At 45.1% G+C, this 24,466-nt stretch overlaps 2 protein-coding genes across 2 annotated transcripts in view; both read right to left on the bottom strand.

Annotated features, from left to right (window-relative positions):
• Window positions 1-650: 650 nt before the first annotated feature.
• Window positions 651-24,466, bottom strand: part of LOC8036952 (cytochrome P450 302a1, mitochondrial) — a 104,989-nt gene continuing 81,173 nt past the window's right edge. The window contains exons 7-10 of the mRNA XM_029973376.4: window positions 21,271-21,440; window positions 11,437-11,515; window positions 7,141-7,356; window positions 651-1,318 (exon numbers count right to left, since the gene is read on the bottom strand). Coding sequence (XP_029829236.3) covers window positions 1,205-1,318; window positions 7,141-7,356; window positions 11,437-11,515; window positions 21,271-21,440 — 579 coding nt within the window. The 3' untranslated portion in view covers window positions 651-1,204. The remainder of the gene's footprint in view (window positions 1,319-7,140; window positions 7,357-11,436; window positions 11,516-21,270; window positions 21,441-24,466) is intronic.
• LOC115326284 lies at window positions 16,315-20,922 on the bottom strand. Its single transcript, XM_040217644.3, has one exon. The coding sequence runs from the start codon at window positions 20,786-20,788 to the stop codon at window positions 16,478-16,480; it is 4,311 nt and encodes a 1,436-aa protein (XP_040073578.1). The 5' UTR covers window positions 20,789-20,922; the 3' UTR covers window positions 16,315-16,477.

Genomic DNA, 24,466 nt, shown 5'->3' with positions numbered 1-24,466 from the left:
TCTTCTTTCTTAAAGCTTACAGATGAATTTTCTAATTTAGGACAAAAGTAATTTCAAAAGTAATTAGTAATTTTCTCGAAACTATTGCCTGAAAGTAATTCATTACATTACTAAATTACTATCCTAGAAAAGTAATTCATTACATTACTCATTACTCCAAAAAGTAATTTATTTACTGTAATTTTATTACAGTAATGTCATTACCGCCACCTCTGGTGCAGTACAACCGCTAAGCTGGGTTTTTTAACGTGCATCATGCAGTAGTGATTACACGAACGCGTGCCGGTACGAAACTCATCCAGATCGAAACGGGCAAGGAGTGGGGATGGAACTTAAGAAGCGGAAATGGTTGGGGGCTATTGGCACACTGGCGCCCCCACGTTTCAAGTCACGCGAGAAAGAAAGAATCGATATATTCTCCCGTCACAAGCCGACGTAACGCAGTCGATCAGATTGAAACCCAAATGTGTAAATCAGCCTTCTTCCTCAAGTATTCCTGTTACTGTGACAGCGCATCATTATTTTTAGAATGATTTTGAGCAATGTGAAACAAGCAGGAAAAAAATGTGACGCTTTCATTTATCTCTTATGGAGAACGTTTAACGGTCCGCAACTTTGGATATAATATAACTACAAGAGGCAACTCCAAGTTATTAATTAGCTTGTTTTTATTTCACAATTGCAACTTGTACATACTTTGAAAATAGCCCCCACTAGACACACAAAGCCTCAAAGAAAATATATACAGTACATTAAACGTGTTATGTAAAATATGTTTTATAATAGTTTGTGCAAGTATCATGGTTAAAAAATCTTCGTAAGTTGTAAATCTTTGTAAAGCTCTCCGCAGCTTGTAAGGTATTAAAACTGACAGTCGGAATTATATTACCATCAAGCGTCCGAACGTGTGGTGTCTACCGTTTGTACTATGAAGATGTGATACCTTTCAAATGCGCATTCATTATTATACACTTGCTCGATGTCAATATAAAAATATAATAAGAAAGGAATGAAGATCGATATTTCATCATTGACATATTTTTCTTATTAATATCGAATAATTGATCCGGCCAGACTCGGGTAACAAATGCTAGAAGCAAATGATCATGGCTCTCATGCTTCTCGAATTTCTCAGCATGGCGTCATCTCCAAATGGTTCGTTCTTAGAAGGTAATTCGTTGTATGGTTTCGTCTGTGTGTCCGTTCAATTACTTCTATCTACGAATACCATCTTGAGTGGCTTGTCTGGAACGTTGATCAACCGCGTGAAGCAGTCAATTTTGTCGTACTTGTACTCCAGCTCGAAGTTTCGAACAATCTGTAAAAGAAGGAATCGCCGGTAAGCGACCGGGAAAGCGATCCCAAGGTACACGAAGCACATCAGGCGAATATCTTAAATACTTCTTACGCAGCAGTCATGAGATAAAACATAGAATAGCTTCATTTTCCTATCAGAAGCAGCTCGAACTTAAGGCCGCCATGTTTTTCTTTTTTATATTATTGTTATTCGGAAATTGTTTATTTTAGTTATGTTGCTCCACCATCAAGGTCGACCTACATCACGGAAGGAAGAGGAGGGAGTTAAAAGGTAGGGGATGGAGGGAAAAGGAGGCAGATAGAAAGGGGAAGAGGGACACTGCACGAGGATGGTGGGACAAATTGGGAGATGGAGAGAGAGAGTGAAGGGGGAGATAGGGAATTAGGGGTAGGTGGGGAGGGGAAGCGTTGCACAATCCAGTTTCCCCGCTAAATTTAGAGGAGAAATTTGCATGGCAACGTCACGTGACCTCTACACCAATCCAGGATCTCTGTTAAATTTAGCGGGGAAGTACTGTACGAGGATGGGATAGGAGAGGGAGAGGGTGGAAGTGGTAGGGAGAGGGTGGATGAGTTAGAGGGGAAGAGGGCATCGTAGCACGGTGAGGGCTAAGATTGGGAGAGGGAAGGAAGGGGCTAAATGATTGGTGAAGGATTGGAGGTAGGTAAGAAGGGAGTTTCACCGCATCCTGTTTCACCGCTAAATTTAGTGTGGAAATTAGCTTCGTGAATATGTCACGTGACCTTTATACCAATCGAATTTCCCGCTATATCTAGCAGGGAAAGCACTGTTGGAGGGTGGGGAATGGATCGGGAGGAGGGAAGGCGGAGGGAGGTATATGAAGAGGGAAATGAGGCTCCGTAGGAGCAACACCACCTAGAGCTAAGGCCGCAGCGCTCCGAGTTGTGACGTCCCAGATTCACGACGAGTGGGCCGACCTCGACGAGTGGGCCGACCTGAGAGGAAGGCTTCTCCGCAACACGTGCAATCTTTTTTTTTTTTTTTATGCGCCGTCTGGAGTTCCCCCGGAACTCCAGACGGCGCATGCTCCGAACTTGTGTTCATTTATATCTTTAGTTTCTCCTTCGCGGGGCATTTGCGCAATGACAATTTTTGCCCCCTTTGCGCACGGAAGGTTTGCGTTGCGCGAGGTTCGCGGCAAGAGTACGCGAACCGCTTCAACCGTCTTTCTTTTTTTTTTTTTTTGTTTGGTGCGCATGACGGTTATCGTGTGGCGCTTAGCGAGTTAAGCGCAGACCGCATGGTGCGTTTTTCTGCGCGCGAAAACGCGACGCGCTATGAACGCTCGCGCGGAAGCTTATGCGGGGACACCCGCATGCAGACAAAGGCAAGCACCGCCGGCCGCGCGTTATCAGCGTTGCCAGATAACAGAATCCTCAAAACGCGATGTAAATGTTGACGGAAATACTACAAAATGAGAATTAAATGAACAAAGAAGTACATAAAACGGGTTTGTTTGTCAAAAGAAACACCTTTTCAATTTTTATATGGAAAATAAAAATGTACTGTGCAGGATCACGTTATAGTTCGACCGACCCTCATTGGGCGAAAGCCGCATCGACGCCTTGGCGCGCGCGTCTTGTTCTGGGACGGCTAGAAACCAACGCTCCCGCGAAAACGCGCGCCCGCGCGCAGGAAATGAAGTCAGTTTGACGCCGACGCGCCTGAATCGCGAGTAGAAACGCGCCATGCGGTCTGCGCATCACGGGGTAGCTTTCGGGCTAGCCATGCCTCATGAATGCTGTGTCCCTGGGTGCCATGTGAACTACGAAACGTCCTCGATGAAACAATTTGTATTTAAGTTCCCAGAAGATGAAGAACCGTTAAAAGCATGCGTGCGGGCGATCCCTCGTGAAAATCTTTTACTATCGACTCATGCCAGCGTGAGAACTTTCGTATATTTTCACATCGTATTTTTATTTCTTAATTACTTTATTTTGTTTAATTTTACGCCGACATGGCAGCGCAGCCGGCAAGTACAAGCAAGCTCGCGCTCCTTGTTTTAGAAACTTATCTTTGTTACGGAAGCTCCCGTTCGCAAAACAAAGGTCAGGAGCCTTTAGCCTTCGCTTTGTGTCCCTTTCTTATTCCTATCTCTGTAGAGCATATTATTTAAGGACTCAATATGGTTCACTGAACTCGGGCTGAGCTTTGTCCTGCAGGGAAAAACTTCAGGTTGATTGCTTGGAAGACAGTTTCGGGAAGTACCCACAGCTGGCTGGCTCGCAATATCACGTATCTATAAGGCAGCTCTATGAAGGTGAAGATAAACAGCGACTGCAGAGTACGTTGGCGACAATCACGTATGGAAACGAGCGATGGGAGGAGCTTGGAAAACGAGTGGACATGCCACGACTCAGCCGCAACCTAGTCGTTACAGTAGAGGCAGTGTCACAAGCGATAAATGAGACCCTTCCAGTCCTATACAGTCGTGGCAGAATACGCAGTTCATTCCGCTTTAAAAAAAGCTGAAGTATCAGAAACGCAGGGTAGCGTTGACCGAAGAAGACAAGACGGCTAGTTTCACTCGCGCAGGAGAACTACTCCCTAATTGTCAATTAATTGGTTCGACAGGTGCTTCTTTATCCAACTATGTTCGTCATTAATGCCTTGAGACACATTTACGTTGCTGCCCAAGAACTTTCCGAACCAGTGCCACTTTGTGACCGAGCTTACAATGAAACTTTTGTTTTTATTTATTTTTATTTACAGATACTTCTGCCTTCTCAAGGAAGGCGTTGTAGGACGGGTTTCTACACAATGACTGAAACGTACAATATGGAACAAGGCCAGTGCAACGAACATAGTAAAGAGCAGAAACCGTGAAACCCACAACCAAAATATTGCACTACAATGAAATGAAACAGTGAGCATCATTACACTTTACCGTGTATCTTTTACTGTTTACGCTAGAAAGCGAACAAGACATTGAACGACACAAACGACCAACACAACCTCAGTTCGAGATATATAGCTGCCAAAATATTTTTGGGGGCAGTGCGTTGAAAGATTGGCAACAGCCAGCGGTCACAACAAAATCAAAACAATAAGCAACAAGTAGCCTCGTGGTTATTTAAAGAATGAAAAGAGCGAGGCTTTAAATGATTGGGTGGAAGTCGTGTTTACGATGTCAGAAGGCATCTCATTCCATTCAGTAAAGGTTTTAGGAAAAAGAGAAAACTTGAAGCAGTCGGTATGGCATTGATAGCCTGTAAGTGATAAGGCATAGTAGCTACGTGTGCTTCTAGCAGATTTTAGAGTGACATAGCTTGACCTATCTATTCTAAAGCCATCGTTTATCAGTGTGTATAGGAAAGCAAGTCTGTTAATTTTCCTACGCATTTGGAGGGGCTGGATACCGGCTATGTTGTATAGGGCACTCACAGAATCTAATCTTTTGTATTTGTTGTAAATGAATCTTTGTGCCTTCTTTTGTACTCTTTCGAGTTTATTTATGTTCGATAATGTGTGTGGATCCCAAATAATATCAGCATATTCTAAAATTGGCCTGATGAGAGATTTGAAGGCTATTCATTTTGTGGCAGGGGTAGAGTGTCTTAACTTACAGATACCACAGTTTGAACATCGCCATTTAAACTGTATGAAAAGACCAACGGAGACTTTTTACGCGTTATTGTCATCGAAACACATTTTTCAAGGTTTAACTGCATTTGCCATGTCTGGCACCAGTCACTGATTTTTCTCAGGTTCGAATTGAGATTAGCTTAATCTGCGCCATTTTTAATTTCAGAAAATAACTTCTGTGAACTAACGAGACTTCTGAACTCGACGACTTTTGGAGGACACACAAGTAAGCTCATGCTAACGCACTTGTTGTGGTGCAGCACGATCATTGTGCTAAAAAACTATTGTGGAAGGGTGAACGACCCGATTCCTAAGTCTAACTCCAAGTTAAAGGAAATAAATTGTGAAACAATAAAGTCTAAATCATTATTTCATATTCAGCGCACCAGTTGTCATAGCACTATCATTGTGCAATGGTATTAAAGTAGGTATGCCGTACATGTTATGTGCCTTTGTGTGGGGAAAACTACAGAACGACATCCAAGGTGCTTGTGTTCGAATATGGTCATTATGGATACAAGAAGAAAATATGGATAGACAAGAAGATACCATTTGAAGCTTTTAAAAGTGAGAAAACTATTCACAGCTTCCATTAGTAGTGTGAATTAACGCAGGTAGTTGTGGACATGAAGCTCCTACATATGTGTTCATTACTAAAAATTATTATGCTTTCACTTTTTTAGGTTTTCCTGCACTCAGTTAAATGAAAGCTTGTACACTGATTTAGACGGTGTCCTTCCCTCTTTTTACTGTCTTTTTTGCGTTTACTTTTTAGTTTTCGCGACCCAGTCCCAGTATATTTGCTTTGTGATAAACATTCCCCAGCTCGCCGGCAGTTTTGTTCTTAAATTTTTTGTTTACTTCTGCTGAAAATTCCATTTGGACACACTACATTTTTTCGTACTCCAGGATAGCATCAGTCCACAATTTGTTAACACATCTTTTATTTAGTACCACGGATGAATTCAGCAACCAGATATATGCAAGCACCACCTACTTAATTGGTGCTGTAATGCATTTTGGCGGGTCTCTTCACTCCTCGCAATAATGTTTTACACCAATTATTCTTTGTTAGTTTATGTCTATTCGCTTCTAGAGATAACTAAAGCAACCAAGAGTTAATTGCCTAAAAGAAAATCTAATCTTTCTACAAACGCCCTTAACCATGTTCTTGGATATCGTTATAATAATGGTGGGTCCTAGACGCTGCTCGTGTAATAAAATATGTTTCCCAGTCATAAAGATGTTTATAACTCCCATTTCGCCTATTAACAAACGTTTGTGTGAAGGAAGAAAGAGCAATACTACGTCGGTAAATTACGCGCGACGCCTTCAGTTCAGCGCTTCTCCACAACGCTCGCCAGCCGACTCGCGTGACGTCACCGGAGAAGCGCTGCGGCCTCCAGCTCAAGGTGGTGTTGGAAGAAGGGTGGGAGGACGGATCGGAAAACGGGAGGGAGAGAGGAAAAAATGTAAGAAAGAAAATTTTTCAAAATTAATCAAAATTAAGTGTGTGGTTTGTACGGTACGCATAATGGGAGGGATCGCTGGTCTTTGTCAGCATGATAAAGCGTGTGTATTTTTTTTATTTGAATGATTCATGGTTACAAACACCCTGCTCCCTCGAATACCCAATGCATCATGGCCCCTTGAGCATTCAGTGGAGCGTTGCTTGCAGTTCTTATGTTTCAGAAGACTGCAGCAGTTTCACCAGACTGTTCCCAACACCAAGAGAGGCAGCGCCATCTAACGGAAAAGCCGTGAAGGAGAGGCACGGGCAGCGCTGTCGCCTATCCAAGTGTACAGTGTGCCTAAATTACTGAGTGCTTCCAGTTGGTCTATCGGGGTCACATGGTTTGTCAACTGCGTTCGCAACATAAGGCGCCACGAGGTGACGAAGGCGTCTGTCGTCTGCAAGCCACTTCAAGCCTGACTCCACCTCTCTGTCCGCTTTCTTACTTGCTACGTGGCGACTAACGCATGCGCACCTGCGACCAACTGCCGTAGGAGGCGTTCGCCATTGAATTGAAAACAATCTGCCTGGTTTCAACTGGTCTCTTTCTTGAAAAAAATCATGGCTCTCTGCAAGTGTCCGTCGAAAACAGCCGCTGCCTAGTGGTCGAAATGTGAAACAGAGGTAGCCTGATGAAATGCATGAGGTTGTGGTCGCGGATCGTAGGGAATGCGAGAAAACAAGGGATGGCCCGGCAACTGACCCTGGCAACCAGAAGGCACATGACGGTCTCGGCGAAGCGCTTGCCGATGCACATGCGGGGTCCATAGCCGAAGGGCAGCAGGCAGAACGGGTGAGTTTTGGCTGTCGAGCCCTGGTCGCTGCGGTCCTTGAGCCAGCGCTCGGGCGAGAAGCTTTCGGGCTCCGGATAGTTGCTCGCCTGACGACAGGCCACCTGGTTGTGTGTGATCAGCACCGTCTGCAAAGAGAGTTTCTCCGCGCTGTAAGGGACAGTTAGAAAAGGGACCCGACTGGTTGACCCTCTACCTCCCTGTGTAATGCTCACTCGACACGCATCCTACATGTACAGTCTGTTGAGTGTTAAGTGATCCGTCACCGTTGCCATTGCGGTTTTGTAGTCGGCCATGTTAGGGAGCCAAGTTTGCAAAGGAATATTTTCAAAATTGACGCACGTTCATATCGCCTCGCAAATATCGATTGGCAAGTAGAGTTTTGCGAATATTTGAGTTTTAAGTTCGAATCGATGAATGGTTGACCCAATAATTCGACTGGACATTCGGATTCCTAGAAGTCGAGTTTTCAAAAATTACCATATATTGAATATCAGTGCAGCCGGGAAAAAAACGGGTTGAATCAGGACCGCCGTCTATCTGGTAAAATATAGTCGTCATAGGCCTATGCTGGATCAAAATCACGCCTCTATTCTGGAGCCTTGACTAAGAAGCAAGTTCGACAGGAAGTCGTTTTTTTTTTATTGTGTTTTTCGAAGAAAGCAGTTTCACTCTCAGGCTCAGCTTCTTGGATGGGCTCGAGGTAAACCCGTAAACCACGCACGACACCATTTTGAATTCAAGAAATCTTGCGCCACCTGCAGCCAGCTCGGGGCACTTTAAACCCATTCTCGCTTGTTACATTTATAATATCATAATTTATAATTAAAATATTGAGTGACAGCAATAAATATACCGGCCGCTTCCGCTGCAATATCGCTTTCCGCGGCGTCCAGCAAGGCTTGAATCTGGTGACGCGAGCCGACACCCGATTTAAACAGTTCCGCCATATCCTTCCATACATCCAACACGCTGCGTTTCCACACGTGGATGGCTCGACACATCCGTCAGCCGTGTATTAAGTTTGTCAGTTAAGAATGGTCATCAACGACGTTTTACGGAGAAGCTGTTTATGGCTAGGGTTCCGTGGATTTTTTGTGTACGTCAACAAAAATCGCAGTGCCCTTTCTTTGTCGTCGTTCCAAGCGCTTGCGTGCCTAGTTCTTTCCGCCTTTCCTGGGTGGTGGTCCCGTCGCGCGGTCTTTGCACAGCCGCATATGTAGAGAGTTTGGCCATTCACTGGGAAGTATAGAAGACAAATGAGGAGGCGCCATTGGCAGAAAACGGGCTGGGCGTGTTCCAGGGCGTCTTCACAAATTCGAATGTGACCAGCCAGAAGCCGGATATATGACCTTGGCGGTGGTTGCGAGAAACAAACTTGGTAAGTGCGTCGGAGTAACTTTCGGTGACAGAAAATATAGTGCAAGTGATGTTTCAATCACGATAATCTAAAATCATGCTGGAAGAGTGCGTTTAGCGGAACGATTGACATAATCTGAACGCCAAGAGCCGAGGTCCGGGAATCTGCCATCCGAGCGGTCACACCCTGTCCGAGCAAGAGAGAGTTCGAGCAGCACATTTGTTTCTTACATATTTCTGCATGATCCCGATCGAAACACCACGTGCACCCTATTTTCAACCACAAAGAGTTACTACATTTTACGCTTATGCGCTTACTAAAACGACCAAAACTGTTTCTCGCTACCACAACTAGAGGATTCTTTTCGCCTTCTGGTTGGTCAAGAGAGCATGCCAAACCCTCTTTCTGCGTCTGATGTACGTCCTGGCTCTGCCCGCGCTTCCCATTGACCAAACTCTCTGTATACACAGCTCCGGGTCTATGGCTAGGGTTCCGTGGATTTTTCAGATTATCGAAGCAGGAACTAACACTGCCTGTGTTAACGAAAATATAGAGGCGCCAGAGGTGGGGACTTCTCAAAGCGGGCTTCCCATGAGTGAGCGTGATTGGCCGGTGTTTCAATCCAGACGCATTCACTCTAGAAACTTCATTTTTTGTTAATCGCCATATCGTATTGCTCCTAAAACAATGCTGAAATCGATCGAAATCCATATTGTTCAAATTATTGAAGCAGGAACCAAAGCTGCCTTTGTTAATGAAAGCAGAGAGGGCTTCCCGTGAGCGTGAGTGAACGGTGTTTCAATTGAGACGCATCCACGCTAGAGATTTCGTTCGTTGTTAGTCACCATATGGTATTCATTGCTCCTAAAACAATGCTGAAATCGATCGGAAGCCATATCCTTCGTGTACGTCAACAAAAACTCGCACCGCCTTCACTTTGTCGTCGCTTCAAGCGCTTGCGCGTCTAGTTCCTTCCGCTCTCCCGGGGTGGCGGTCCCGTCGCGCGTGTGTACTTTTCGCCGGGTGGGCGAAAAGTACACGCGCGCCTACGAACACATGTCTAAAACGCGCCTACGAAGACCAACGGCGCGAACGGCAACGACAATGCCAGCGGCACTGGCGGGCGGCACACGCCACCGTCTGTGTCGCTTCGCTGGTCATCCATCTCGACAGAATGGAATGGCCTGTACATTTTTTTTTTATCATAGCTAACCTCTTGGTTCCGCCCTGCAGAACATACTGTGAAAAGTAATTCAATTACAATTGCCACTACTTTGCTCCAAAATTAGTTAAAATATATGTTTTATTATTAGCATACAAAAGTAATTATTATGTTTATGTATTACTTTCAGAATGTACTTAAATTACATTGCAATTACTCTCCGCACTAAAAAATAATCGTTCATACCTTGTATGACCGTTCAAGATAAAGCATGTGTTCTATGACGCTTTACATTCATGCCATAGTATGTCGAAAATAAAAAATGTCTAGCTCACTTGCACCTTTGCATTTAATTGCACTATAATTATAGCCATAGTGTGTCTTTGTTTCACTGGATTTATTAAGTGATATGAGGGCTGAGTTCTGAGTATAATACGAGTAAGTTGTTTCATTATTTTACCGTACCACCAAGATTGTTTATGCTCTTTTCGTAACCACGGTTTAAATTAAACGGGATTATTGATGTTAATAAGCACTGACACAATGCAATGTAAACTCTAATTATTAATTTTTCTGGGTCAACGCTAGTCTTAATAAAAATACGGAATCTGCTTGCCACAATCACATAATTCTGATGCCTTTTTACCATCTAGACAATTGAATTAGCTTTTGTTTTACGTGGTGTCATCCTACTTTGCCGCGTTACGGCTGCTGTGACTGACAGTGGCTAAGCTGTGGTTGCATGGTCAGCAGCCTTGCGCAGGCTTGGCTCTTTAAATACCCGCCGACTTGGTAGAAGGACAAGATGAGGCAGATTCATAATTATTTTACACTCTCAGGCTCATTAAAGGAATTACCGAAGTTAAAATGTAATTAAAACTCAGCTACTGTGACGTTCTATCTTTTCCAAGGACGGCTCTTAACCGACCTCGGCAAAGATTATATGAACGCAGCCTAAAGTTAGTTCCTCTCACTACAATTACCTTTAGCCAAAAGTAAAGAACTCAAAATATAAACGAGAGCAGTAAATTAATTACAGTAATTCAATTTCTGTAATTGAATTACTACCGAAGTACACTGAAGGATAAAAAAAACTGGTATTTTCCCTCGACTATGCGATTTTTTTTTTCCGATCTTGTGAACATTGCGAATAACATTTTCGCTGTTTGTATTCGATTCGACATTCTACTTTTTGTCCACTTTTAGGCCAGTTTTTAGACATCGTTGTTGGTAGTGCAGAGCACTCCGTATGGCCCCCGTTTCTAGCGCTGTTTGCTTCTTTTTTTTATAACGATCTACTGCCAACTTGCTCAACCTTTTATTTGGCTCTGACGTGCTACTTATGATTATTAGTAAATAAATAAACAAAGTACGTGAATATTTTTGTGTGAATTCCTTGTAAGCGTACGACATACTTACCTCAATAAATCTAGGATATTATATTAATTTAGAGTTCCAATAAAACGATTTACCGGCACTTTAATTAATGCAGTTTACAGCAGCACCAAGAGGCGTGTTACTTCTAGAGAAACAAAAATTAAATAAAAAAAACCGCGTCCGTCTGATTGATTTTAAACGGCAATTGTTATCAGGTATTAGCAGATGGTTAAAGACGGGTCTGGTATCCTGGTTGCTTTATTTCCAAAGAAAAAAAAAAACATGTTAATCAACAAAAACATATCTCACCCCTGCTGGCACGTTGTATCCCGACAGGACAACGTCTTCGGGCAGGATCCTCCCGACTCCAATCGCAATCGGACTTAATCTGCAAAATAAAAATAAGCAATGCCTGTCATGGAAAGAGTGCCAGGTGCGTAGCCGAGCTGGCTACGCATCCGGCTGCCACATGGAGGGGCGGGGTTCGAACCCATCTCGTCCTGCATCTTTCTTTTAACGTGAAGCGTTCTTTGGCTAGGTGCTCAGCATTTCGCGAAGCCTCATAAATGAAGCTTGATAAGCGTGGCCGTGAAGCTCGATGCTGATTGGTTAAAGATGAAGGTCACGTGACCAGACGGGTAGGCGAGGCCGATGAGGCAGGCGAGGAGGAGCTCGACTGCCTGTGCGCACTAGAGGAGCTTGAGAGCATGGAAGGCTCTGGAAGATCGCCAGGTTTATCGGCCCTGCACGCGTGACAGTCAGAGTATCGCGAAACGTTTGTGGTGCTAGAAAGCTTCACGTATTTAAAACCATTGCCTTGCAATTTGACATACTTTTTTATAATTCTGGACCCTTGCTGAAATTTCTAGTCTATTCTCGGCTGCCATCGAGTGTTCTGCTTCGGAACATTCTTGATCGCACAGCGTGAATAAAAGTAAAGGTAACGAGCTGCTTCGGACCTGCTACCCTTCAGTCGCCAACGAAGGATGTACGGCATAACCTTGGTTTTATTTCGATGCTGAAGTTCGCCTGATTAAGCATTTATATTTACTCCTGCATGGATATTTCGTTTTTATTCGTGATTATATTACGTTTAACGATTCACACCAGCAGGCATAACCCCAGCACCACAACAATAATCGGCGAGTGTCGGTACGGTATTGTTCGCAATATATGCCGAGTATCCCGTTCTTTTCCATCCCCCGGTATCTGGTGAATATCGTTTCAAAACTCGGGCAGTACAGGCACAATATCAGTCCAGTATTGGCAGCGTGGGCTGAGTACCCGCCAAACATCACGGATAACAATCAAGTACTGGCAGCGTCGGCTGACCACGTGTATGTCAGTTCAGTATCGGTGAAATGTCAGTTTACGCTTTTAGTGCTTCATCATTCTGCCCCAACATTTTTGTACTACGTTGGTGAAGTTAGTGCAGCTTTTACTGCGCTCCCAGCTTCCGGCGCGTGACTCCGTAGAAGACTTTCAACGCATTGCGAGCTTCGAGCATTAGAGAATCAGGCTACACTGCAATTCCCGAAGTTTGTGCGCGCCCAAGTCGGGATGGACTACCTGAGATCACGGGGGGTTCATGGTTTTATAAAAACAATAATAATTGTGCCGCAAAACCTTGTAAACTCAAGTTTTATCAAAACAAAACGCTCCTGTTATTTTATACTAATCTTCAATTAAAGTATGTACCAAAATAGTGTTTTTGTGTGTTTGTTCTTACGCAAAAGCATGGTTTCCAAACAAATAGTTTTTTTTTTTGTAGTTGATGTAATTGTCAAATTTTCCTGTTTACTCATCTGCCAAGAGGGGCCAGGTTTTTCGTCACGCTGCAGTTTTTTTCACCGCCCCTTTCGGCCGTCGTTGCAGTAGAATTTTATGATTTGATTTGATGTGATTTGATCTGAAATGAGCCAGGTTTTTCTGATGTTGGAGCGACGTGAAAAGTTCAAATATCCTGCAAAGCAAAAGTTAAAGAGCACACACAAGTTACACAGATATAAAGATTGATAAACGTTTCGACGCGTCACGAAGGTGTGTAGTAAATAATTTTAATAGGCTGATGGATGTTCTTTCACTGCTTTATGCTCATAGAGGGTGCTTTCTTTTCATGGTAAATATTTTTTTTTATATATATAGGGCTTACTGCTAAGTAAATGCGATCTACACTTCAGCTTGGGTGAGTTGGTGAATCATGCTAATATTTCACAGCACACAAAAGGAAACACACTATAAAAATACATACACACAAAGGAACAACTCTCACGCAGCGCTGGCTGTCAACTCTGGGATATATTAAACATCACCTTCGTTATCTTTTAGTTTTACTCTTACGCTCTAAAAAAGACAATAAAAATTAACTAAGGAAGAGCAGAGAAAGAAATAGAAAAAGATAAATAAAAGGAAAAGGAGAGAAGATAAGAAACAAAAGGAAGACAAAGAAATAAAATACAAATAAAGAAAAAGAAAAATAAATGAAATGAAAGAGGAAGGGATTACACTAAAAGTCACTAAGGAGGTGTTCCTAAATAATCTACCTCTTTTTGGGATAAAATCTTTTTTTGGGATACCTTATCCAAAAAAGAGTTAGATTATTTAAAAAAAAGCTCCTTAGCGACTTTTACTGTAGTCGGACTTTATCCCTCCCTCTTTAATTTCATTTTTTTATTTTATTTTCCTTATTTTGTATTTTATTTCCTTGTCTCACTTGGCTTTCTGAACTTCTCTCCTTTTCCTTTTCATTATCTTTTTCTTTTTCCTTCTCTGTTCTTCCTTAGTTAATTTTTATTTTATTTTTACTTTTAGTGCATAAGAGTAAAACATAACAAAGTTATGTTTAATATATCCCAGAGCTGACAGTCAACGCAGCGCGAGAGTTTTCTTTGTGGGAGTGTATTTTTACAGCGCAGCTATTAGGTGCCCGTTTCCGGCTTGAGCGGCATCGCCGTCGTCGGCGTAACCGCGCGTAACCCTCGTAACCCTCGTGAGGGTTACGAGGTTTACTCTCACGAGGGTTACGATGGTTACTTTCACGAGGATCACGAGGGTTACCCTCGTAACCCTCACGAGAGTAACCCTTGTAACCCTCGTAACCCTCACGAGGGCTACGAGGGCTAGTTACCCTCAAAAGAATTACCCTCAGAAGGGTCAGGAGGGTTACCCTCACAAGGGTCACGAGGGCTATGAGAGCTACCCTTACAAGGGTCACGAGGGTTACCCTCACGACGGTCACGAGGGTTACCCCTGAGGTCACGTGACTCCCTGAGGTCACGTGGCCTCAGGGAGTCACCTATCCCTCAGTACCCTTCCATCCTATCCCTCAGTACCCTTCCTTCCTCCTCCCGAAGAGCTGCGCTCTAATCCGGTGTTACAGGGAGCGCTCTAATCCGGTGTTACAGGGCTTTCATTTCTTATAGTTTGTTGTCTTGTGCGCGGCGCGGCGAATATTATACGAGAGGTAATCGTAATCTTTTGTAGAGTAATTAACTAAAATTCGGTAAGGAACAGTTTCAATCAGTGGCTTTTCAAGTCACGTAGCAATTGCAATTTTGGAGGCTAGCACCGTGGAAGGCTGTGAATTTGCGGATGGTAAAAAAATATCACCGAATTAGAGATATTCGCCCACACATTTTGGCCGTATCAGCTACTACTGACAGATCTCTGTGGTAATATCATACTTTAATGCGAAAGCATTAACTGTCCCATGAAGCGAACCGGCGTTGTCTGAGTGAAGCCAGCGTTATCGCTGTCTGTAGCAGCGATAAACGACACCTAAATTCCCATTGGTTGAGCGAAACGGCACCTAAATTCCCTTGAGCGAAACGGGACCTAAATTCCTATTGGCTGCAACGCGTCATGTGGCTCCATAGCAACGGCGCCATCGTTGCTAAAGAGCCAGCCAGACTGCTGGCGGCTCAGCGAGACGGCCTGTTGTTAGGCCTATCGTTAGGCCTAAAGTTGCAATTTGAGGTCTCACGTCATCAACCAGTACCCGCAGCTAGGGTGATGATGATAATGAGAGGACACGTGATTTCAGCACGCGCCGCGCCGCTAAGTCAACGATTACTTATGAGCAAGTTTTCTGAAATCTGTTGATGACATTGTTCACTCTGTAAGACTCCGGTGTTCAGGTTTAAGGCAGGAGAAGTATGTCCTCCTGCGTATACACCTTTCCAGTGTTTATCACCCTGGCAAAACATTCGGAGTGACTGGGCTGCAGACGCATGCGCAGCGTCTGATATTCAGAATGCGTTCCGCTGCAAAGCAGATAGGGATAGAAATGTGCAGAAGCAATACCACCTAGAAGACAAGCTTCAGCTTGTTTGCCGTTTGGGGCGGGTCTACGGTGTAAGATATACCATGGGCGGGTTAGGAATCCACTACGATGACGTAATTCGCTGGCCTTGCCTTCGAGGTGGTACTGTTACGTTTCTCCGGGAGAATCGACGAATCCGGAGACCGACGTTTATTTGGCAGCGTTTATTGTTTGGCAGCCGGAACCAAAAGAGCGCAAAGCTTGCCGGCGATGCCGCTTATATCGGCAGCAAGCACCAGAGGTACGCCCCCCTGACTCAGCAGTTCTGCTGCGGCCGCGACAGCGATAAGCGATAACATCGCATCGTAACAACTCCTCCCCCTTTTAGGGCGAAACCGCATAAAACAATTTTCCCGCCACTCTCCAGGTTTCAAGCACGTCCTTGGGAATGTTCGACAGACAAACGAACGGCGTAATCCTAGTGCTGCTTGCGCAGAACTTCACAGTCGTTGCTCGAAGAAACCTTCGCAGCGAATACAGGTTCAGCTTGCGCTGATCCGAAGGGAGGGAAGTCCTGGAGACGCAGGGCCCAACACCGTTTGCGAAACTGGCCGGAAGCGTCGACGCGCGGCCCAACACCGTCACTGCAGTTTTCAGTGTCCTTGACTGGTCGGAAGCGTCGACTGTGCGGTCCGAGAGGAGCAGGAAGGAGCGGTGATGGCGTTCCTTGCGACCATGAGCCAAAGTCGCCAGCGGCCCAGGAGTAGCAGCGGCTGTCACGTGCCGTCGGTGCCAGGACGTCGGGATGACAACAGAGGTCCGTCGTGCTTCTGAGGGGAATGAGAAGGGCCAACAACAACCAAGCACCACAGAAATTGCGGAGGCACCCGAAACGCCCTTTCCACTCACCGAGAGCACGAATTATTCAAAAGAAATAGCTTACAAAATATGCCCCAAACGCAGCCAGAATTTTTTGAAAATATCGTTCCCGATCTTTCGGGAATAGACAGCTAATGAATGAAATTGAATGGAACTATTTACAAATGTGCAGATGAGACAAAAGAAACAGAAAATCGCACTGTGCGCCGGTTAGAGCGCTCGGCTCAGACAATCGGCGTTCGCATGAAGCTTTCCTTTTTTATGTCGAACCAAGAAAGAATATTCCTGGAGGGTCAAGCTCCAGCGTAACAAGCGACCGTTTTTGGGGGACAGCTGCTGAAGCCATGTGAGCGGTCTATGATCTGTAATTAAAATAAACTCCGAACCATAGAGATAGCAGCGAAGCTTTTCTACAGCCCATACGAGACAAGCGCATTCTTTTTCGATAGTACTGTAGGCTTGCTCCCTTGAAGTTAGCTTCCTGCTGGCAAACAAAACGGGGTGCTCTTCCCCTTCATTTTCTTGGCTTAGAACGACGCCAAGTCCTTTTTCGCTGGCGTCGCACTGCACTAAGAAGGGTCTTGTGTAGTCAGGGCTGACTAATACGGGCTGAGTCGCCAAGGCTAACTTAAGAGCCTCAAACGCATGTATCTTGCGATCGTCCCATTTGATCTTAGTGGGCTCAGTTTTCTTGAGCGCATCCGTCAGGGGACTCGCCTTTTCAGAGAACTGGGGAATGTACTGGTGGTAGTAATTCACCAGTCCGATAAAGGACATCAAATCTTTTTTTGTTTGTGGCAAGGGAAACTCTTTAATGGCCTGAACCTTGAGTTCTTGTGGACGTCTCATTCCTTGACCGACTACGTGTCCGAGATACGATACTTCGCCTCGGCCAAACTTACACTTTTTCGCCTTGACTGTAAGTCCTGCGTCTTGCAGGCGCGAGAACACCTGTTCTAGGTGCTGAACGTGCTCTCTCCACGTGTCCGAAAATATAGCGACGTCGTCTAGGTACGGCAACGCAAAAGACTCGGTTCCGACCAGTACCAGATTCATCAGTCTCGAAAACGCATAGGGTGCGTTTTTCAGTCCAAAGCTCAGGACAAGCGGCTTAAAAACACCAAACGGGGTCATGAAGGCGGCAAGGTTACTGGCGTTCGCGGTAAGTGGCACTTGCCAGTAACCTCTAACGAGGTCGATGGTTGAGATGAACTTGGCTTTGCTTACTTTCTCAAGGCAAGTTTCGATATTAGGGATTGGGTAGACTTTTGTTACCGTTACCGCGTTTAACTTTCGATAGTCCACACAGGGACGAGGTTCTTTTCCTGGAGTCTCTACCAGAATCATAGGAGACACGAAGTCGCTCTCGCACCGCTCAATCAACCCTAGCTCTAGCATTTGATCTACGGACTCCTTTAATAGCTTTTCTTGGCGGGGGGAAAAACGATAGGCCTTACACTGAATATTTGACCGAGTCCTCACTTCGATGTCATGTTCGACCAGACTCGTTCTTCCGGGAATAGTTGAAAACAATTTTTGGTATTTGCCAATTAATGCCGTAAGATCCGAAAACTGGTTTTGGGTGAGCGTCTTATCGACTGCGGCCTCTACGACTTCGGCGATTGTCAGGATCCCGTCGGTTTTTCCCAGCTCAGGAATTCGTGTAGGAACTTCCTCTGGTTGGTTTAGTGCAATGCTGACTACTTGCACCCTTTCCACGTACGGCTTCATAAGGTTGCAATGGTATATGCGGACCTCTTTTCTGCGACCTGGCAGTTTTACCACGTAATTTGTCTCTGATAGCCTCTGCTGGACCGTTGCTGGTCCTTCCCATTGCAATTCCAACTTATGAGCCTTAGAAGACCTCAAAAGTAGGACTTTGTCACCCACCTTAAACGTTCGGAGGCGGCTGTTTTTGTCATAGTAGGTTTTACCTCGCGACTGCGCTTTTCCCAGGTTAGCCTCAACTAGCTCACGCGTTTTGTGGAGACGGTTTAGTAAGGAAAGCACATACTCCACCACTGTTGGGTTCTCGGCTTCACCCTCCCAGCCCTCGCGCAGCAACCGCAAAGGTGAACGCAAATTGCGTCCATAGACCAGTTCCGCTGGCGTGAAACCAGTTGACTCGTGAGCAACGGTTCGCAACGCGAAAAGCATAGCGGGCAATGCCAAGTCCCACTCTTTTTTCTGTTCGTGACAAAGGGCCCTGAGAATGCGCTTCATTACCGAGTGCGCTCTCTCTACGCTGTTACTTTGCGGGTGGCTTACAGAACTGTGAACAATCTTAATGCCACACCTCTCGAAAAAGCTGGTTGTTAGAGCACTGGTAAAAACGCTACCCAGATCACATTGAATTTCACTAGGAAACCCGATCCGAGAAAAGACCGAGAGCAAGTTATCTACTACTTCGACCGATGTCTGCTCTTTCATTGGAACGGCTTCTGGGAACTTGCTGGCTGGGCATAATATCGTTAGAAGGTACCTAAAACCCGTCTTAGTTGTAGGTAGGGGTCCTACGACGTCTATCACTAGCCTTTTGAAAGGTTCCGTGATTATGGGCACTAGTGTGAGAGGCGCCTTTCGGCGCTCGTTTGGTCGTCCTGTTCTTTGGCAGGTGTCGCAAGAACGGACGAATTGCTCAGCCTCCTTAAAGCAGCCCGGCCAATAATATTCTGCCAAAAGCCTGCACTTGGTCTTTGTGATTCCTAGGTGTCCCGACCACCCTTCTCCGTGAGCAAGCTCGAGTAATGCAATTCTATACTTGGATGGAACGACAATCTGATCTACCTCGTTCCCCGATTTGTCCTTGAAACTACGGTAAAGAATGCCGTTGCTCATAAAGAAGGAGATGTTCGGCTTGATTTCTTTTCCCACGCTATCACGACACTTTGAAAGACTCGGGTCGGATGACTGTTCGGCGATAAGCGTAAGCTTATCTACACCGGCTAGCGCACGAAAATTGCTGCTCTCCGGCGAAACCAGCGTGGTCATGTCAGCTCCTTCGTTCGGCTCTTCATCGGCCCCGCTGCTGGTTTTACCAGTCGTCGCGCTCGCTTCCGTCTGAAGTGTTTCCGGCACTGCACTAGTTGTCATTGAGCGCGTGACGACTAGAACAGGATTCATGTCAAGCGGTATACCCGACTCGCTCAATTGCCTTGCAGTTCTGTTTGACAGTATGTACGGACAGTTTGGAAGCACTCCGTCAGAAACAGCTGCTTCCGTTTCCACTACTCCGAAAGGTCCGTTTAGTTTTACCTTAGCGACGGGCAGACTAACTGCCCGATTTTCCAAGGCCTGACGGATCCACACACAGTCGCCTGTAAAATGTTCTTGCTCCACTAGCGAAGAGTGTACCAGATCATACGTGGCGCCGGTATCTCGTAAACCTTTGCAGAATTTACCATTTACTTTCATGTCGTACAGATACGGCCTGAGTAAGTCCTCCGCTTCTCCCAGACACAAGTTAACGGGAGCAACTTTAGGGACGCGGCAACCAGAAGCGACATGACCAGGCTGTTTACACCTGTAGCACACTATTGGTTTACGCTCCTCGAACGCCTTCATTTTACGTTTCTTTTCGTCTGAATCAGACACTCCCTTTGTCGGTACTTCACTCTCTTTGCCCTTTTCGGCGGCTTTCTTCACGAACGTGCGAGGTCCGCATCGTTCGTAGAAACGGTTTGAGCTACGGTTTTCTTCTACAACTTTTTTCCCGTGCCTAGAGCAGTACTCATCCGCGTAATCTGCAGCTTTTTGCACCGTTTCTACTTCCGGTCTATCCTGAATCCACTCCTTTAGACCTATCGGAATACAGGAGAGAAACTGCTCTAGTGCTATCTGCTCCAGCACCTTTTCACGATCCTCGTAAGAGTTGACACCACGGAGCCAACTTTCCAGAAAGCCTTTAAGCTTATAAGCGAACTCCGCGTAACTTTCGTCCGGTCCTTTCCTTGTCTCTCGAAATTTCTGGCGAAAAGCTTCAGGCGACAACCTGAACTTCCTAAGCAGGCATGACTTTACGGACGCGTAGTCATCGGCTGCTGTAGGATCTAGTCGGGCCAAAACGTCGGCCACCTCCGCTGGCAGTAAACTCAAGAGCCTTTGAGGCCAGCTCGACTCTACAAGACCCATCTTAGCGCAAACCCGTTCGAAATTTACTAAATAGAGGCCCATGTCTCCGCCGACGCGAAAAGGTTGCAAAAGGGCTCGCATGTCAAACTTTTTCGAGCTGTTATCCACCACAATGGCCTCACCAGCGTCAAAGTTACGTTGAAGCATTTCTAGCTCAAGTTTTTCTCGAGCAACGCGAAGCCCTTCTTGAGCCGCGTGAAGTTCCGCTTCCCTTCGTCTCTTCTGCACCTCGCTCCAACACTCGGAAATTTCGTCGGCGCCCGCGCCACAATCTTCAATGGCCTTGATAATCTCGGGCTTTCTCATGGCCTTGACCACTTTAACACCCAGCTCTTCCGCTAAGAGCATTAAATCGGGCTTCACAATCGCCGCGAGATTTATCGGATCCATGTTCAGAAATTTCCAAAAAAGTTTGGCTACTTTTGCCCAGCGCCCGTATCAACCGTTTGGCGACACCACAGAACTAACTGCCTTAAACACTTAAGCTGCTCGGTGAACGGAAAGGAAGCCTCAGGCACTCACCGACAGCACCCATGGAACCCGGCGTCGTCGATCCATCCCACCGCTGCCACCAGCTGTTACGTTTCTCCGGGAGAATCGACGAATCCGGAGACCGACGTTTATTTGGCAGCGTTTATTGTTTGGCAGCCGGAACCAAAAGAGCGCAAAGCTTGCCGGCGATGCCGCTTATATCGGCAGCAAGCACCAGAGGTACGCCCCCCTGACTCAGCAGTTCTGCTGCGGCCGCGACAGCGATAAGCGATAACATCGCATCGTAACAGTACTGACAGAAGGCGATTATTCGAATGGCCTAAAGAAAAATCAAGTTCCTTCGTGCCGCCTGATGTCAGCGCCACGACTCAATGTCTCACCTGAGGCTCTCGCGGATGCAGGCTTTAAGATAGGAAGCATTCTGGAGTTGCTCGAGGTCCAGTTGGGAATCCTTCTCGGGCAGAAGCCGGCGCAGCTCCAAGAACAGCTTCTCCTGGCTAGACGGATTGGTGGCAAGGTAGTACAGGATGAAGGACGTCGTGTACGCTGTCTGAAAAAAAAAAGAGTACAAGAACATCAAATGACCATGTTTGCGTCAGGTTGGAACTGCGCTATGACCTTCATATAAACAAATGTACTCGAGCGGTTCCGTGAAGAAATGTCTACGGAAATTTACGAGGCGAAGAGTGCCCTCATCCGCTACTCCATACTAGCTTCACTGCAAAAACCATGGACCAAATTACAGTTGGTGTGCAGGCAAGCTTGTAAAAGTTTACCACGATGATTTTATTTGTTGTACCCTCTATACTCCGTTTCACCTTCAGTCCGAGCGCAGCGGATGCTAGGAGCCATCCCAGCCAATCCAGCGTGGAGAGAGTGTCGTGTGACCTTGAGCTCCCTGCGTCGCTCCGCCCAACCGGCAGGTCACGCGATTTTCTCCCGACGCTGGATCGGCTGGGATGGCTCGTGGCGTCCACTGCGCTCGGACTGAAGGTGAAACGGAGTATAGGCCGAAGCGTTGCAGAGGGGAGTGGGGATAGAAGTACAAACGTAATAAACATATAATTAATATGGCTCACTTACACGAATAACGACTTGTTAGTGTTTGCTTAAAGCGGGCAAAATCTGTGATTATTGCAATTAGGGATGTCGCGAACCGCCCCAGGTTCGATTTCGAAAGGTTTCGATATTTGCGAAGCGAACTAAAGTTCGATTTCGAAAAATTTCGATATTTTCGTATTGACCGAGGTTCGAATTCGAAAAATTCGCAACTTTCGATCACAGTGAAGTTTCGAATTCGAAAAGTTCGAAACTTTCACGGTTTCTAAAATTTCGGATTCGAATATTTCGAATATTTTTTTACTTCAGGTTCGATAAATTCGAAGATTTCGAAATTCTTTGGAAATAAAATTCGAAAACTTCGAACGCTTCGAATTTTTATAGACATGAAGTTCGAACAATTCGAAGATTTCGAATTTTTTTCTGCATGAAGTTCGAAAAGTTCGAAGGTTTCGATTTTCTTTTAACGCTAAATTCGAAAAAAAAAAACGAAGATTTTGAATTTTTTTCTAGTCCACGTTTTCAAAGTTCGAAGTCCGGTTTTCAAATTCCTCCACAGTTCGTTTCAAATAACGTTTTCACGACTCACTGGTTTCCACAAAATCAAGTTTAGAAAAGTTAGGGTGTGATATCTAGATTCTGCGAAGTTGGTCAGGCAATTAAATGAGACGACGAGTGTCCCGGATGTGCTGGAATATTTGCCAGTGCAGAGTGACTTGAGACCATAGATCAGTAACTGGGACCGCCAGCCCGGGGGGGTCTTTAACCTGCATCACGCAGTAGTGATCACACGAACACACTGTTTTACGAGACTCATTCAGTTCGAAACGGCCAGGGGCGAGCAGGAGGTTGAGGCTCAGAAAAACCATGAAGCGACCTGGCAAACCACCTCGCCACGATGCTAGTAATCCGATCGAACGTCGCCCGAGTGACGCTGGCATATAGTAAGTTAAGTTTATAATTGTCCTGGAGGTTTTTTTTCTGGGACGGAGGAATCGCCTCGCAAAAGCCGACACAACTCGAGGTTGAGGAGCGTTCTACCATACAAGTGGCGTCGGAAGAGGAAAAACGGGGGGAAAGAGGGTAGCGGGGGGGCGGGGGGTCTTCAGTCCCCTTCCCCCCCCCCCCCCCCCCTTCCAGATATTTCGGACTGTTAAAGGAAACAATACGGGAAAGAGGGCGTGGTCGAGCTTATTTTAATCTGAAATTATTTATGCATATATATCGCTACTGTCGCTCTTCACTGCATAAAAGATTGCGTAGATGGTCATTGTTAGAAACTCGTTGTCAGAAGGCATTACTCGTCACATGCTTAGTGGTTCGGAAGTTCAAAGCTATGTCTTTTCGACCTAAATACTTGTGCCAATAGTAAAAAAAAAAAAAAAAAATAAAAAAAATAAATGCAAGAATAAAAAGCTGGAAAAAAAAACTATCAAGAATTCGCCGGAAGGGTTGTATTCTTGCATATTCAGAGGTTCAGAACTTCGAAACAAGTTTCTTTTACCAAAATGTGTACAGGCTAAAAGAAACACGTCCCAGGAACGTGAAGCGAAAAAAAAAAAAGTTTTCTTTTAATGACGTGCTGAACTTGAACACTATTAGAAATCTTCTCAAATGAGTTAATTCATTCCTTAACGTGAAAAAACAATAAATACATTATTTTGTATTCTGCAGATGGCAATGATATGTACTGTATGTGGTGTTAATTTAAATGCGATACCTCAAACAACTTAGACAAAAATAGATATCAAGTTTAGGGCATAATTGCATGTAGATACATGTTTGGACATTTCTTCGAAACTCACGTTGAATAACAATAATCACATCTTAAGACGGCACTTACCTAGGCTATACATAGATCATTCTTAAAAAAAATATAACATCTCTACCATAAATAGCTTCGGCTACAGCGCGCTTCAAATCTGGCACAAACGGTAATCGTCAAAAACCCGTCGTCCTTCCTCGCTTCTTCGGGAATTTATTTCTTTAAAACTAAGCATGCCAGAACATTGAAACAAACGGCATTGTCTTTCGTAAGGAACGCAGCACCGCGTGTAAAAGTTAGAGAAATAAATATTACGAATGTACCTCACTACTTGAATTCAAATGAAACCGTCCGCCGGTCATTCGAAGTTCGACGAACGTCGAACTTTTACGCTAAAAGTTCGAAGGTCGTCGAACTTCTCACTTTTCAGGATTCGAAAGTTCGAAGCTTTTCGAATCCTCTTGATAAATAAGTTCGAAAGTTCGATATTCATCGAATTTTTTGGTCAGTCAAGTTCGGAAGTTCGAAAAGCATCGAACTTTGAGGCGCAATAAGTTCGAAAGTTCGTAAAAGATCGAATTTTTTAGCGTAATAAGTTCGACGGTTCGAAAAACGTCGAACTTCTTAGCTTAACAAGTTCGAAAATTCGACTTCTGTCGAATTTTACGATGTAAACAATTCGAAAAATCGAAATCTTTCGAACCTTTCGAACCGCTTGATTCGATCATCGAAACTTCGATTCGAAAAAAGTT

Source organism: Ixodes scapularis, unplaced genomic scaffold (assembly GCF_016920785.2).
Source record: "Ixodes scapularis isolate PalLabHiFi unplaced genomic scaffold, ASM1692078v2 PGA_scaffold2__306_contigs__length_199485367, whole genome shotgun sequence".
NCBI lineage: Eukaryota > Metazoa > Arthropoda > Arachnida > Ixodida > Ixodidae > Ixodes > Ixodes scapularis.
Note: the sequence above shows the minus strand (reverse complement) of the source record. Positions and strands in the feature narration are given on the sequence as shown.